General features: G+C 42.0%; 1 protein-coding gene across 2 annotated transcripts in view; it reads left to right on the forward strand.

Annotated features, from left to right (window-relative positions):
- USO1 (USO1 vesicle transport factor) overlaps positions 1-14,793 on the forward strand; it is an 83,130-nt gene extending 68,337 nt beyond the window's left edge. For both annotated transcript variants that reach the window (XM_053259602.1, XM_053259603.1), the window contains 6 exons: positions 456-619; positions 3,352-3,441; positions 7,781-7,870; positions 8,162-8,269; positions 11,577-11,792; positions 13,823-14,793. In XM_053259602.1, coding sequence (XP_053115577.1) covers positions 456-619; positions 3,352-3,441; positions 7,781-7,870; positions 8,162-8,269; positions 11,577-11,792; positions 13,823-13,912 — 758 coding nt within the window. In that variant the 3' untranslated portion in view covers positions 13,913-14,793. The remainder of the gene's footprint in view (positions 1-455; positions 620-3,351; positions 3,442-7,780; positions 7,871-8,161; positions 8,270-11,576; positions 11,793-13,822) is intronic.
- The last annotated feature ends 205 nt before the right edge of the window (positions 14,794-14,998 follow it).

Below are 14,998 nucleotides of genomic sequence, written 5' to 3' on the forward strand. Positions count from 1 at the left end.
CATATTTTTGGTTGGCACAGGGTTGTAGAGAAAAGGGAGAATTAGCTAACATTGACCCTCCTATGTAAGAGTGGAAATGGTCCACTTGTGCAAGTCTTAGTCTGGATACTGCCAAAAAATGCATCAACTAATTCTTTGTGTGCTCATGCTTAAGACAGAAGAAATGCTTTGCAGGATCAGACCAAGAACCATTACCACTAGTCCAGTATCCCTTATAGGAATCGCAACAGATACCAGATAGTCCACCAGAAATGATACCACTCTCCATGGGCAGTCCCCTTTCTACCAACTACTACTTCAAAGTACATTAAAACATCTGTTGGTAATACTCCTGAGGAAAGATAGATTTGAAATGTGTGTTTTTTCCATGGTGGGGGGGAGAAAAGGTCTTTTTAAAAGGAAATTCTTCCCAGATTACTACAAATAAATAATCCATCTTCACATCTGACTAATAGGAAAAGACAATCAGCATCATAGTTCACACAGTGATGTGGCTCACATGAATGGTGTTCAGCCGGAAGAAATCAGCAAATTGCGTGAAGAGGTGGAAGAATGGAAGCGCAAGCTTGAACTGTTGCAGGAAGAGCTGAGAGAAAAGAATTCTTTGATTGCTACCTTGGTGAGTAATACACCCTAGATGAGTGTCAGCTCCTAACATTGGATCTGAAATCTTCTGTCCATTCTGTTTTAGGAGGGTGGCCAGAAAGGGGATTGTCCTCTTGCTCAGAAATCAGTAGGTAGGCTCTAAGTTCCTGATATCAGATAGGTGACCCTGCCCTCTAATAGGAGTGGCCCTGCCCTCTTCCATGAATCCCCTTCATAGGGCAAGTACTAGCAAGAAAAAGCCTGAATGAAATATGGCTAACTGTAATTTGTTTATAGTTCTTTTATCCCACCTTTTTGCAAATAGTCTCAAGGTATCTTGCAATGACAAAATTAACTCACAAAATAAAGCTGTAAAACTTTGAAAGCAGCTGGTACAACCGATGAAAACAGCACTATTGAGAGAGACTATTAAAAGTGATAACTGCCAAAGTGCTATGTTAATCTTTTTTAAATGAAGGCACTGAAAATTTTAGTGGTACATATTTAGTATGCCTAAAGAGCTGTGCATTGATATCTGTTATACAGTACATAGGCATGCTTCCTAGGAGTCATCTGAAAAAGGTTAATTATATGTTTGAATTTGCCCCATTTGACAGTCTACTATGTTGTTGATTAACTGTATGGGCAGGAGAAATGCATTTTTAGAAATTTTCTGTGAAAAAAAATAGCAATGGGAAATCTTTCATTACAAAAATGTTTCCATAAAACACTTTTCTACCCCACATCACTGATTAAAATGGTCTCTGGTATTGTTAAAAGTCATTATAGGCATGAGAGATCAGGACAGACTTCTCCTGATACCTGAAAGATAGTAAAAGAAAATACCAAGGGAGGAGAGCTCAATAGTTTGGATACCACCACTGAAAAAGGCCTCTCTTAGACAGTAGCCTCAAGGAGCAGTAGGGAAGAGAAGGAGGTGGGGAAGAATTCTTGCACAACTGCCAGTTAATTGTTGGATGATCCTATGTCAATCAGCTGACCCAACTCTAAAGTTCAAAGGTCGACTTGGGTGTTGAGAGAAGCACTAGCCATGTCAGCAGGAGATTCCCCCAGGGTTGCCTGAAAGCAGGTTTGATCAATCAGACTCCATGGTAGAACTACTAAACTGACCCTTCACCCTTGCAGAAGTGCTGCAGTGGTGGAGGTTGTGATGTTGTCTGTGTACATGGTGCTTTACAAAGAGCAAGAAGATGGAACACTGTCCAAAGATTCACAGTCTAAAAAAGAAAGATAGAAACCACCATTGGCCTAAACCTCACTGGTCTGCGGCAAGGGCATAACTGAAATCTCTCCCCTGCTAAGATTACTTGCATGGCCTACAACATGTGTGGCTCAGGATAGTCTAGGATAGCCCTAGAGTTGCAATGCAGCCATGAAGTCCTGACCAATTGTTGGCTAGTTCTGTACTGAAAGCTTAACTAAATGCAGCTAAGAGAGACCCGTGCCACTGCCATCTCCATCCTTGTATCTGTAATACAGGTCAGGTTGTCACCCTCGTCTAGGATTGAATCTTGAATGGAACTTGTTTTTGTATGCGCTGAACTGGTCTTCAGCAATAGCACTACCAAGCTTGATGTCTTTGTGACAAGATAGCTTGGCTATAGAAGGGGAACAAAACGGGTAGCTCTTAAATATCTAACCCCCTTTCTCCTTTCCTGTTTCATACAACTCTCATTGTGTCACCTCCTCCTGCCCACAATTACAGCATGTGTGTGCACACACACATACACCAATCCAACCAAAACTCATGAAAACACATACGTAGTAGAAACTATGTAGAAAACAGGTATGGTCCTGATAACTGACAGATGAGGTTTTTGAAGGTTGCTTCTTACAATACTGTTTTCAGTACATTTCTGCAAGTGACATTATATGGCTGAAACCGAAAGGTGTTTACACATGTATATAACTGTGAGGCAGAAATGAACTCGCGGTTCCCATATTCTCCAGAACATCATGGTCTGAATTGTGATGAAATACATAGAAATGCTTCTCATATTATTATAATACAGTCAAGGATGACTTATGGTAGAATGTTTCTTGAGTGATAGTAATGATTAAAATAAAGTAATTTAAAAAAATAATTAAAATAGTTCTTGATCCAGTGACTATCTAAATTCCATGGGTACTTCCTGCAGCCTGGTTTTAAGTGCCTCTACCAGTGTGTGTGTGTGTGTGTGTAAATCTGAATTCTGTGGCATATAAACGATGTGAATGTTGTTCTTTGACGTGGTCTCTGTCTTTTACACTGATGGGCTTTGTGCCTGTGCAGAGAACTTGTCGGGATCTAACAAGCTCTATCTTCTGCTTTCTTGGCGGGAACCCCGCTCCTTGCCGCTATATGTGGCTGCGCCTCTCCTCATCCCTTATGTCTTCAGTAGACATCGTAGGATTGCTGGCTCGGCAGCAAGTAGAAAGGAAAGTGATACTCTTCTATTTGTTGTTGCTCCTGCTTCCCCTTCCACATCTTTTTATTTCTTTATTTTATATACCTATTGTATAATTCTTTGTTTATTTTCCTTGGGGACAGGCAAATAAGCCTACTGTAGAATTTCCTTCTGCCTTCAAAGATAGCATCAAGCATTGCTCAACATTTTAAAGCCTACAGTTGAGCCATAAGGACTAGAAACCTGCTGCTTTTTTGAAAACAAAAACATTATTTTTTCAGGATGTTGCTTAGTTTGCTGAAAATGCTAATGCTTTCAAACTGATGAAATTATTATTGTTAATATCTGAAATTTGCAGAAGTTTTCACAGACCGCAGGAGGAGGAACAGAACAGTCTTCACAAATCAATACATCAGGTGGTCCTAAGGTTGACAGTGAACTATGTAAGGTAGGATTTCCTCCTGCTTTTCTAGGATACTCAGTCAGGCTGACTCCTGCCTATAACTGGGGTGTGGGGGACATGTTCTCCATCACTAGAGGAGGATATCCTGAGTGGGTTATTTCTCCCACTTGCCCAGGGCTCTTCCTTAGTTCCATCTGATGAGAGATGTCCCACCCCCATTCTGGTTCTGCTTGCTCTGCAACAACAAAGTTTTGTTTGTTTTTTCTATGGTGTGCACTTTTGTTTGCTTGGTCATTGTGGATGCTTTTGTGGCACAGTGTGCTCTAATCCCACCCCCACCCTGGGTAGGTAGGTAGGGGATCTGGGCTGACCTGGCTTTTATATACCTTTTGACATGAGCCTCATCTATAGAGGTCAGAAATTATGAAAGAAAGGTTTGTACTTTGCGCAAACCCGATCAGGAATGCCTTGGGAGAGGGCTACAAAAAAGAGCAGAACTCCCAGATCCCATCATGTGCCCAAAACAAAAACAGCCATAGAGATCAGCAGCAGTCTGGTCCTGATATGACATGAAAGCAGAATCATGTAAGCCTTTCACCCAGATGAGTGATGTCAACAGCCCTTGGATTTCAGGCATCATTCATAGATTAAGAGGAATAGCCATTTTGCTGCATGCTAACACACAAGTGCAAAATTGTGGGTGGCTGCTCTTTATGGTGTGACACTTCCCACAGGCTGGTGTTCATCTACCTTGTCATGGGTGGCAAATCTTTACATCCTGACTATTGTTAATGGATCACAAGGATGATTATTGAAGTCATCAGGGTAGCTCTTGTTGAGAAAGAGGAACTAATGACAGAGGAGGCATTTGAAAGAACTGACGCCTCCCGTGTTCACTCTGCCCACTGTCCTGAGTAGTCGGGCAAGAAGGCTTGGAGAGTCCAAAGGCTCCACAGGCAGGATGCTAGGAGCAGGGGAAGTTATTTTTCTGCTAAGTTTGAGAGACCCACACAGAATATCCAGGAGGAGTATACCATCCAAACAGCCTAGTGTGTGAGCCAGTTGTGATACTCCTCCATGCTAGTTCTCATTCTATCATCAACGGCACATTAGGGAAGGAGAAGCCAGGGGCCCCAAGGATGCGTCAGAGACGGAGGAATTGGAGGTTTTGCCTCCCCACTCCAGTAAGGAAGGAGAACAATCTGGAAGCATTGTCCAGGGTTCCTCTGGTGAGCATCTCTATCTCTGTGGGTTTTTGTTGTTGTTGTTGTTTAGGGGCAAGGGTTTCCATGATTAAGAGAACAGCCTTAAGGATCTGGGGTATAAAAGAAAATTGGCCATGTGAAAATCACATGAAGTTTCAAGCCTAGCTATCGAGTGGCAACCACCACTTCTGATTTTGCCAGGGCTTCCATTTTGGGCTAAATAAGCTTAGGCAAGAGATTTCTTCTGATCAATCCAACTTATATAAAAGCCTCCTAAAGTTGCTTAAGGCAGCTTCATGGCAGATGCCGCTCCTGCAATGTCATGCAGTTCTCTACTTTGTGGTAATACCAGCGGATGTGGTGGCCAGATGCAATGTGTAGTTGAAGCTCTGGAATGATGATGTAATCTCCAAATCAAATTTGGCCCCAGTTCTGTTGCAGAGAAATAAACCTTTTGCCAAAGTAGCACTTAAAAGTTGGTTTTTGATGATGAATATTTAGCTACCACTTTGCAACAGAAGTTCCCAAAATGGTTTACATAGATATAAAAAAATAAACAAAATGGCCCCATGTTCCCAAAGGGCTCAAAAGAAACAGAAGATAGACACCAAAATAGGGATGTGCGAACTGGTTCGAATTTGAACCAGGGTGGTTCGAAGGTTCGAATTTGAACCAAACCAGCCATCAGGTTTGAGCTGCAGGTTCGAATTTGAACCGAACCAGGGGGTAGTTCGATTCGAACTGGTTCGGGCATCCAAAAATTGGTAGGATGGTAGCTGGCACCCAGGGGTACCTGCGACCCAAACCCCAAAGCAATCGGACACTCGTATGATTTTTTATGAATTTTTGAAAATTATTTTTATTTTTTTCTCATAGGGTATAATGGGACTCGAACCAGCATATTATACCTTCTTGTGGAGCACCCATGCGTGCCAACAACCACCCAAACCCTGAAGCAATTAGACACTCCTATGATTTTTTAATGAATATTTGAAATATTTTTAATTATTTTTCTCATAGAGTATAATGGGACCAGAACCAGCCCATATACCCTATTGTGGAGCACCTAGGGGAACAAAAGCAGGGTGGGTGGTAGACAGACAGGGTTGCCTACCACCCACAAAACCCCAAGGCAATTGTACCCTCCTCTAATTATTGGTGAATTTTTAAAAGTATTTTGGAATTCCTCATAGGGAATAATTAGGATTGCAGCAAATGTATAGCTTCACATTGGGGGGGGGGGGGAAGGGGCTGTCTTAGAGCGGAGTGTGATGGGTGGTAGTTCCTAGGGTGGGCAAGGAAGCTATCAGAATTATTTGAAAGGAATTGGGCAAAGGGCTGAGTTTTAAGTGATTTTTGAAGTTTACGCGACTTTAAGGTTTTTCTCCATAAAGAAGTATGGGGGTGTCAGTAAATGTATAGCTCCACGTCGGGGGGGAAAGGGGTGTCCTAGAGCAGAGTGTGGTGGATGGTAGTGCCCAAGGCGGGCCAGGAAGCTATCAGAATTATTTGAAAGGAATTGGGCAAAGGGCTGATTTTTAAGTGATTTTTGAAGTTTATGTGTCTTTAAGGTTAGCAGATGAGAGTGGATTCATGGTTTGTCATTGAAAATCTTATATGCTACTGAAGAATCTACACTCAGAACACTTCAGAAACAACAAAACCCAGTACCCCATGGGTTAGCAACCCATAGAGGTGGTTGGCACCCCCGCTCTGGGCCACCCCAGCACCCCCCAAGTGCAGTTATGGGGCTGCTGAAACCTCCATTCTTCCCTATGGAGAAAAACCTTAAAGCCACTTGTGGGGTGCTGGGGTGGCCCAGAGTGAGTGGTGGTCTAGTGCTAACCCATAGGGTACTGGGTTTCATTGTTTCTGAAGTGTTCTGAGTGTAGATTCTTTGGTAGCATATAAGATTTTCAATGACAAACCATGAATCCACTCTCATCTGCTAACCTTAAAGACACATAAACTTCAAAAATCACTTAAAAATCAGCCCTTTGCCCAATTCCTTTCAAATAATTCTGATAGCTTCCTGGCCCGCCTTGTGCACTACCACCCACCACACTCCGCTCTAGGACACCCCTTTCTCCCCGATTTGCTGTACATTTGCTGCAATCCTCATTATTCTCTATGAGGAATTCCAAAATAATTTTAAAATTCACCAATAATCAGAGGAGTGTCCGATTGCCTTGGAACATTGGGGATAGTAGGCACCCCTGGTTGTCTACCACCCACCCCACATTTGTGCTCCTAGGTGCTCCACAATAGGGGATATGGGTTGGTTCTGGTCCCATTATACCCTATGAGAAAAATAATTAAAAATATTTCAAATATTCATAAAAAATCATAGGGGTGTCTGATTGCTTCAGGATTTGCATGGTTATTGGCACCCATGGGTGCTCCACAATAAGGAATAATGGGCTGGTTCGAGTCCCATTATACCCTATGAGAAAAAAATAAAAATAATTTTCAAAAATTCATAAAAAACCGTACGAGTGTCCAATTGCTTTGGGGTTTGGGTCGCATGTACCCCTGGGTGCCAGCTACCATCCTACCAATTTTCAGATGTCCGAACCGGTCCAAACCAGTTCAAAACGGTTCGAATTCTAACCGAACCAGGGGGAGGTTCGAGCAAAACCAAAACCGAACCACCCCCTCCTGGTTCGAATTCGAACCAGGCAAATCGGTTTTGTGCACATCCCTAACCAGCAACAGCCACTGGAGGGGTGCTATGCTGGGGATGGACAGGGCAAGCTGCAATTCCTCTGCTAAATAAAAAGGATCTCCACTTTGCTCAGTTAGCAGGTTTAGAGATGTTATCTCACAGTTTAAAGTTTTTAGCAATTCTTTATCCCAGTGCTGCTTAGGATACCCTGATCCACTGATGAGAGGAAACATTATCCAAATCTGATATTCCTTTGTCAGTTGTGACTATCAGAGCCAACATTTAACAAAAATAGAAAAGCACTATTTCACTATATAACATCATTTAACACTAAAAGCAAACTTCTCCCATTGATCCAAGTCAAGTATTTGTTTGGCACACGCTGCTGTGTGCATTGTGAGGTGAGCATTAAAGCTGTCTTTATTTTGCTGTTCTCAATACATACAATGTATAGTCTATTGTGTTCTAACAAGCCTGTATTGTTCACAAAGTGGAATTTAATTCTTTTCCACAGGAAGTTGAAACCTTGAGAACCCAGATCCAGTCACAGTCTGCAGACATTGTTAAACTTCAAGCTGAAAAGCAAGAATTGCTCCAGAAACTGGTAATATTTCAGGAATGACATTGTAGCTTTTTTTTGTCTCTGCATCATTTCTCAAGGATGATAAAATATCATCATTTATAAGATATAAAGAAACAGTAGTAGTCTGTCTCCTTCAGCTGACTAGCATCATCTGTAATTTGACAAGATCTGTTCTTACACAAATATAATTCTGCTATGCATGTGCTGTCCTCAATTCCTGTTGCATTTTGCCATACAAAATATGTCACAGACATTAGTTTTAAAATGTGCCCTGCCTGGTGTCTCTCTTATTCAGTTTTCTTTGTTTTGCAGAGCACAACTCCAATTCCTGCATCAGGAGATGATACTGCTGTGGTAGCAAAGACAGCTGACTTGGAAAGAAGGCTTTCAACACTGTTGCAGGAGACTAAAGAATTAAAGGTTGTTTCTCAGTCAAATACACTTAAATGTTCAGTTAAGCTTTGCTTTGACAACAGCCTTATATTTAATTGACTCTCCATTTAAACTCTGTTCAGGCATTGTCAATCTGTGGCCACTATATCCAGTTACAGCATCAACTGGGGTGCCCCAGTCAGTCCCATACCAATGTGCTCCCTAACCTTGCCCCACTCCCATCTTTCACAGAGACAGATATTATACCCAAAGGAGAGCTCATTGAAAGCACTGGGTGCCTCACAAGGCGGATCTCTCTTAAAGTACAGCTTTTGAGTCTGCAGATGAATGCTGTGGAAAGCGGGGATGGTAGTAGTTGTGTTGTGTTTGCAGGGGTGTCCCCCTCCCCGCCCCCCACACACACCTTTGAACTCCCATTGGGACTACAGCAGCCACAGGTTGAGAATCTGAACAGGGCTTTAAAGCACGTTATGTGAGACTAATGTTAGAAACCTGGATTTTCTGTCTCTACAAAAATGCAGTAGCTCATGGTGTGACCTTGAGTCAAAAAGATGTCATAGTTTAAAGTCTTCTCTTGGTTACCTGTTTGTGTAACAGTTAACAACTTGTTTCCTGAAAGCTGCTGTAAACTTCTTATAGTTTATGATCTAGCTATCAGACCTTTAACAATGGAAGGAGCCTTTCAGGGAGGTCGATTCTGTGCAGTCTAATTGACCATAAGCTAGGGCAGAAAAGCTGCATTTAAAATCTGTAACACACACAGTCCTATTTGTCTGCTCTACAATTGCAATTGTAGATAATCTCTCAGACTAGAGCCCTTACCCCAAATTTGCATGGAGACATGCAAAGATGTTGGCATGCACTGAGAACAGAGATATATGAGAGGTGATGTGTGTGTCTCAAGTTGTGACGCTTCCCTATTTTTTGCCCTCTTCCAAAATATATTCCAAAGGTATTTTGGAAGAGGGCAAATTTTTCTAGATCCTGGTCTGTCCGGTTTCAGGGCACTGTACAGCACAGAAACAGCACTGGTCGCTCTGGTTGTTGACCTGTATCATGAACTTGATGAGGGTAGCGCCCCTCTCTTGGTCCTTTTAGATCTTTCAGCGGCTTTCGATACCATCGACCATGGTATCCTTCTGGCCGGGTTGGGTATTGGGGGTTGGGTATTGTTTTGCAGTGGGTCCTTTCCTTCCTTAGCAGGCACTTTCAGTCAGTGTGCATTGGTGGTGAGTGCTCTGCCCGGTGGCCATTCCTTTATGGGGTTCCTCAGAGCTTGGTTCTCACACTCATTCTTTTTAACATCTACATGAAATGGCTGGTACAGATGATCTGCCAGTTTGGGGTGAGATTCCATCAATATGCCAATGATACCCAGTTGTATATTGCCACCTCAAGCCACACTGGAGATGCTGCTTCTGTGCTTGCACAGTGTCTGGAGGCTGTTAGGGTCTGGATGGGCCAAAACAAGCTCAGACTTAATCCCACCAAGGCTGAGTTGCTTTTGCTTACTTCTCGATCTGGCCCATTGCTGAGTTTGAGTCTTTCTCTAGACAGGGTTGCACTGCCCCTGAAGGAGGTAGTCCGCGACTTGGGGGTCCTCTTGGACTCATAGCTCCTGCTTGAGCACCAGGTGGAGGCCATGGCCAGAGTTGCCTTTGCCCAGCTTTGGCTGGTCTGCCAGCTATCTTGACAGGCAGGCCCTGGCAATGGTAACTCATGCCCTTGTCATGCGCTCTACCTGGAGTTGCCTTTGAAGATGACCTGGAAGCTTCAGTTGGTCCAGAATGCAGTGGCCCACCTGCTTGTGGGCACTAGAAGATACGATAATGTGATACCTCTTTTGTGGTCACTGCACTGGTTATCTATCTACTTCTGGGTCCAATTCAAAGTGTTGGTTTTCACCTTAAAAACCCTTCAGGGCTTAGCACCTGTTACTTTCAGGACCGCCCCTGTGAGCTCTTAGTCCTGCCCTGCCCTGTGAGATCTTCTCAGGTTGCCCTTCTTTCGGTCCTTGTTCTCAGAGAGGTCCATAGTACTACGGCTCGTGGAAGGGCTTTCTCCCTTTCTACTCTGCCCCCCCCCCACTCTGGAACTTTCTCCCCCCCCCCCCAGATTCGGCCCACCTCCTCCCTTTCAGCCTTTAAATCCTTATTGAAGACATTTCTTTTCTGCCAGGTGTTTGACCTTTAATTTAAGTTTTGTTTTGTTTTTAAATCTCGGATGCTGTTCTTGCTTTGTACATCGCCTTGAGTCTGTGGATGGGTGGTATATTAAATCTTTTAATTAATAATTAAATACTTGAAGGATCTGTTCACTTTTACCATATGTCCAGAACAATTTGTCTGGAGCTTATGAAAAGCAGATTATGACATCTGGCAATTGGATACCTAGGCACTCTCAAGGAGCAGTGATGTGAAACATTCCAATTTTGAAATGGCAGGGGGATCATTCTGTATAACTCAAAATAGTTTTTACACAAGATTCGCCAAACCACTGTATACTTACAGCGAATTGTATAATGGATCTAGATCTTCCTGAGAGATTTAGCTCAGGAGCCATAGCCAAGTAGAAGAGCACTTATAGAAGTTCCAGTATTCTCTCCTGCCTTCTCCAGTTAAAAGGGTCTCTGGTAGCTGGTGCTGGAAGGGACCTCAGCTTGAAAAGCCACTGCCATTTAGAGTAGATAACACTGGGCTGGATGGAGCTGGGGTTCCCTGGTAATGAGGTGGGTGATTGGTTGCCTCTGGACTCCCCACTTGCTTTCAACACATTTCCTTTGGCTGCACCAGCTGTTGCCACTTCCCTTCACTGATGAAACACATTTCCACAACAGTTGTGGCTGTCACCACCTCAACCAGGTTGGGGGAAGGGAGGTTCTGTGTGAGAGGGGGGCTGCTGGCAACCTTTCCTCTTCACATGGAGCCTTTGCGAGGCTCTGGAATCTGGGTTGCTGGCAGTTTCTTGTTGCTCCAGCCCTCTTGCAAAAGCTGGCCATGGCTATAAGAAACTGACAACTTAATGCATGCACAAAACCACTCACACAAAGTGTGAGGAAAACGCTTTTTGGTGCTTCTTGTTTGAGCTAGCTTCTATGTTGATCTTATATAAACCAATTGGAGACTGACTGAGGGAAGGAAGGTCAGGTTTCTCATTATGGTAGATGACTTATATCAACAAACTATCCATATAGGATTCCCAAGGTAAAGGTTATGTATGTTTCAAGAGGAATTGGCAGGATGCTGGTGCTGTTAAGATTTCTGGCAGTATGTTTGTACCACTTCTAACTGCCCAGTGTTTCATGCATGGTAAGATATATCTTTTCTATTGCCAGAATGAAGCCGCAGCTCTCAATGAGGAAAAGGCATCACTGAAACAGCAGCTAGACTCCTCCAATAGTACTGTGGCTATTTTGCAAAATGAGAAAAGTAAATTGCAGCAAGAAGTTGCAGAATCTAAAAAAGAACAGGATGACTTTCTAGTCCTTCTGGCTGATCAGGATCAGAAAATCGTTGCATTAAAGAATAAGCTCAAGGAACTTGGAGAACCGGTAAGATGTGCCTTCAGTAAAAGCAGTTCTAATGCTTAATTTGGTTTGAGCAATTAACTATACCTAGTCTCTACCTGAACCATTCCTACATTACAACACTTGTTAGGAAGCAGCTCAGCTTTTCGTCAAGCTCTGCATTTCTTGTCAAAAAACAATTGAAATTGGTTGGTCATATCTATTTGTGAACACTTCCACTGCCACCACCTTCTAGCATGTAGATTGCCTGGTTTGGGGTTGGAGGGAGACAGGCAAGACTTGCCAAATTTTCAGTGGATGAATCTCATTGCCTCAGCACCCCATAATGGCTTACAGGTAAATCATGCATACTAGCCTCAGACTGCTAGGATTGTCCTAGAAGCTTGAGGCTTGAGTGAATGCACTAGCAGTGGACCAGTGGGGAAGGAAAGAGCTCCATAGCCTTGGAATGGGGAGGAAAAAAATATAGGGGGAACACGGGTACTGAATGCAAAAACTATATCACAAAACCCATGAACAAAGAACAAGGTAATGCATACAGAGGCACAATGCAGGCTAAGACCAAACTACACATATAATGAAAAATTCCCACAGGCACCCATGTTACAACCGCAAGACAATACAATGAAAAGGGCTGAACAAGCTCCACAAGATTAAAAAAAAGTGATGCTGACGACAGTCACTGAAACACTGGTCGTAGACAGTGATGTAAATGGTGCTGATGTGCCTCATGAATGTGAGGAGCTGCACTCTGCACAAAAACCTTGAACTGAGAGGCTGGGCACAGAAATCTTGAAAGTGGAAAAAGTGGAAACTGGAAGCTTGACAGACTTCCTAGGTTGTAGTCCGTTTCGCAAGTATCTTTATCAGAAGTAACAACAATAATCATCATACTCAAGCCCCAATAATGCAAAATGCATAGTGAAAACATCACTTTTTTTTAATCTTGTGGAGCTTGTTCAGCCCTTTTCATTGTATTGTCTTGCTGTTGTAACATGGGTGCCTGTGGGAATTTTTCATTATATGTGTAGTTTGGTCTTATCCTGCATCGTGCCTCTGTATGCATTATCTTGCTCTTTGTTCATGGGTTTTGTGATATAGTTTTTGGAATGGGAAGAAGCAGTGCTTACAGGTGTGGTTCCTCTGCCCATCTCTTCCTATGGAAAGAGAAACGGCTAGGGAAACAGGTTGCTGGTCCTGTTGTCACTGAGGTATCCTGCTGCTGCTGCTACCACTAGCCCCAGGAAGCTTCTTCGCAACAGTACTCTGAATCACTTGCTTGTACTTCCTAATCTGAATTCTAAAAGGAATTAATTGAATGCCATAAATGTCTCCACAAATGGATTTGTACGAGTAGATTAAGTTGAGATGGGTGGCTTTGTTCTCTCCTGATGATTTTGTTTACTTTTAAAGTCTATTTAAAAGAAGAATCCCACAAATTAGTATTTTGGCCTGTTTTCATTAGTATTTCAGCTTCTGAAAAGAGCTGTACTGTGTTAAAATTTCATTTTAATTTTCTTTGTCTTCATGGAATTGTTGCACACCTTGGAGAATAGAGAAGAGTAGACTAGAAATGAATGAAATAATTTTTTTTAATTATTTTTTTATTTTATTACAAATTTAATACTTTTTTTGTTAATTCTGAGTTTCTTCCCTTACTGCAGTTCACAGGTTAGATATCATGATTCAGTAGCAATGTGGGGAGGAAATCTTCTCCACAGAGAGTCCCTTTTAAAGTTCTATCACATATAGTTTTCCCCAAAGAAATTAATACAAAAACCTTAGTCGTAGAATTTTAGAGTTGGAAATGGCCTTGAAGATGTTCTAATCCAGAAGGTCTTGTTTGTGTGCTATGTATGAAGGATTATAAAAGCAAATTATATAGCAAAGCAAAAGACAAGCACAAACTCATTGTCCTTACCCTCAAAGCTCCCCGTGGTATTGTCCATCGCCCTCACCCCGTCACTCCACCTTCTGTCCTGATATTTCATGGGACCTTTAAAATCATTTAATAGATTGCAGCTTTAATGATTAACAATTATTTTCTGTTAAAGGTTGAAGATGAGGATGATATTGAATCTGGCGACCAAGGTGAAGAAGAAGAGGAGGAGGAGGAGGATGGGGAAGAAGAGGAGGAAGACTAATTATGCTTTATTGTGTCAAATATGGGAAGCTTGTGTTGCATTATAACAACAAAAGTTGATGGCCTTGTGACGCAATACCTCTAGTTAAGGAAGCAGAAGGGTCGCTAGAACTAGTCTTGAATTTCTGATGTGAAGTCGAGAAATGCTTTGTAGCTGAAACAGAAATCCACTGTTAAGTTTTACATGTGCATCCAAATCGAATCATCACATTAGAAGTGAAGTTAGACACTGTCAGAAGCATGGAAGATAAGAGTATGATGAACTTAAGTGTGTTACCATTTGCATATGTTCAATGTTTGTCTATCATTTAACTTGCTGGGGGGTGGGGAATCTGATGGGGAATCTTTGATTAAATATGGTATGTTTGTGGTTTGACACCTGTTGAATGAAATCATTGCTTCTTGTATTCAGCATGGAAAGAATTCATCGCCTCTTTCTTGCTACCTTTTAAACTTTTTTTAAAGGTTGAAGTGGATGAGTTGGGCAAGTTAAGAGGGTTATATCTTTTGGGTTTCTTAGCGGATTTAAGAATGAGAGGAATTGTACAGCATTGAGTGCCTTGACACCTGAAATGGCTGCATTCTGTACCTCAGAAGTAAAAGAGAAACTGAAACACTTGATGTGGAGGGATTTCCATAGAGAAAGAGCAGTATTTGGTAGCATATTAAAACAAACCTTTTTTTAGCAAAAATCTCATGCAAAAGTTTGATGCTACCAGATTATCACTTTAAAAACCCCTTTGTTCTATTATTAAAATGATAAATGTTGACTGATTATAATTTATTGACTTTTATGCCCAATAGATAAGATTTTTAAAAAGAAAATTTAAACACAGTTGCTGCATCAACTTGCTTTTTTGGTAATAAAAATAGATACTATAACTACTTAGTATTCATTTACTTGGTGATTGCTTTTAATCGTGTCTTGGATGCTGCTTTATTTGGAATAGTTTAAAAATTTTTACAAGTCTGGTTTGTTGAAATACTATCCAACTTGGTATTTGCTGTCAGGCAAACTTGCAATTGGTGAGGTCTGCAAAATTTATAGTTTCTATTTATTCTGATGATTAATTTGCAGGATAGTTGC

The sequence above is a fragment of the Hemicordylus capensis genome, chromosome 6 (assembly GCF_027244095.1).
Source record: "Hemicordylus capensis ecotype Gifberg chromosome 6, rHemCap1.1.pri, whole genome shotgun sequence".
Classification (NCBI taxonomy): domain Eukaryota; kingdom Metazoa; phylum Chordata; class Lepidosauria; order Squamata; family Cordylidae; genus Hemicordylus; species Hemicordylus capensis.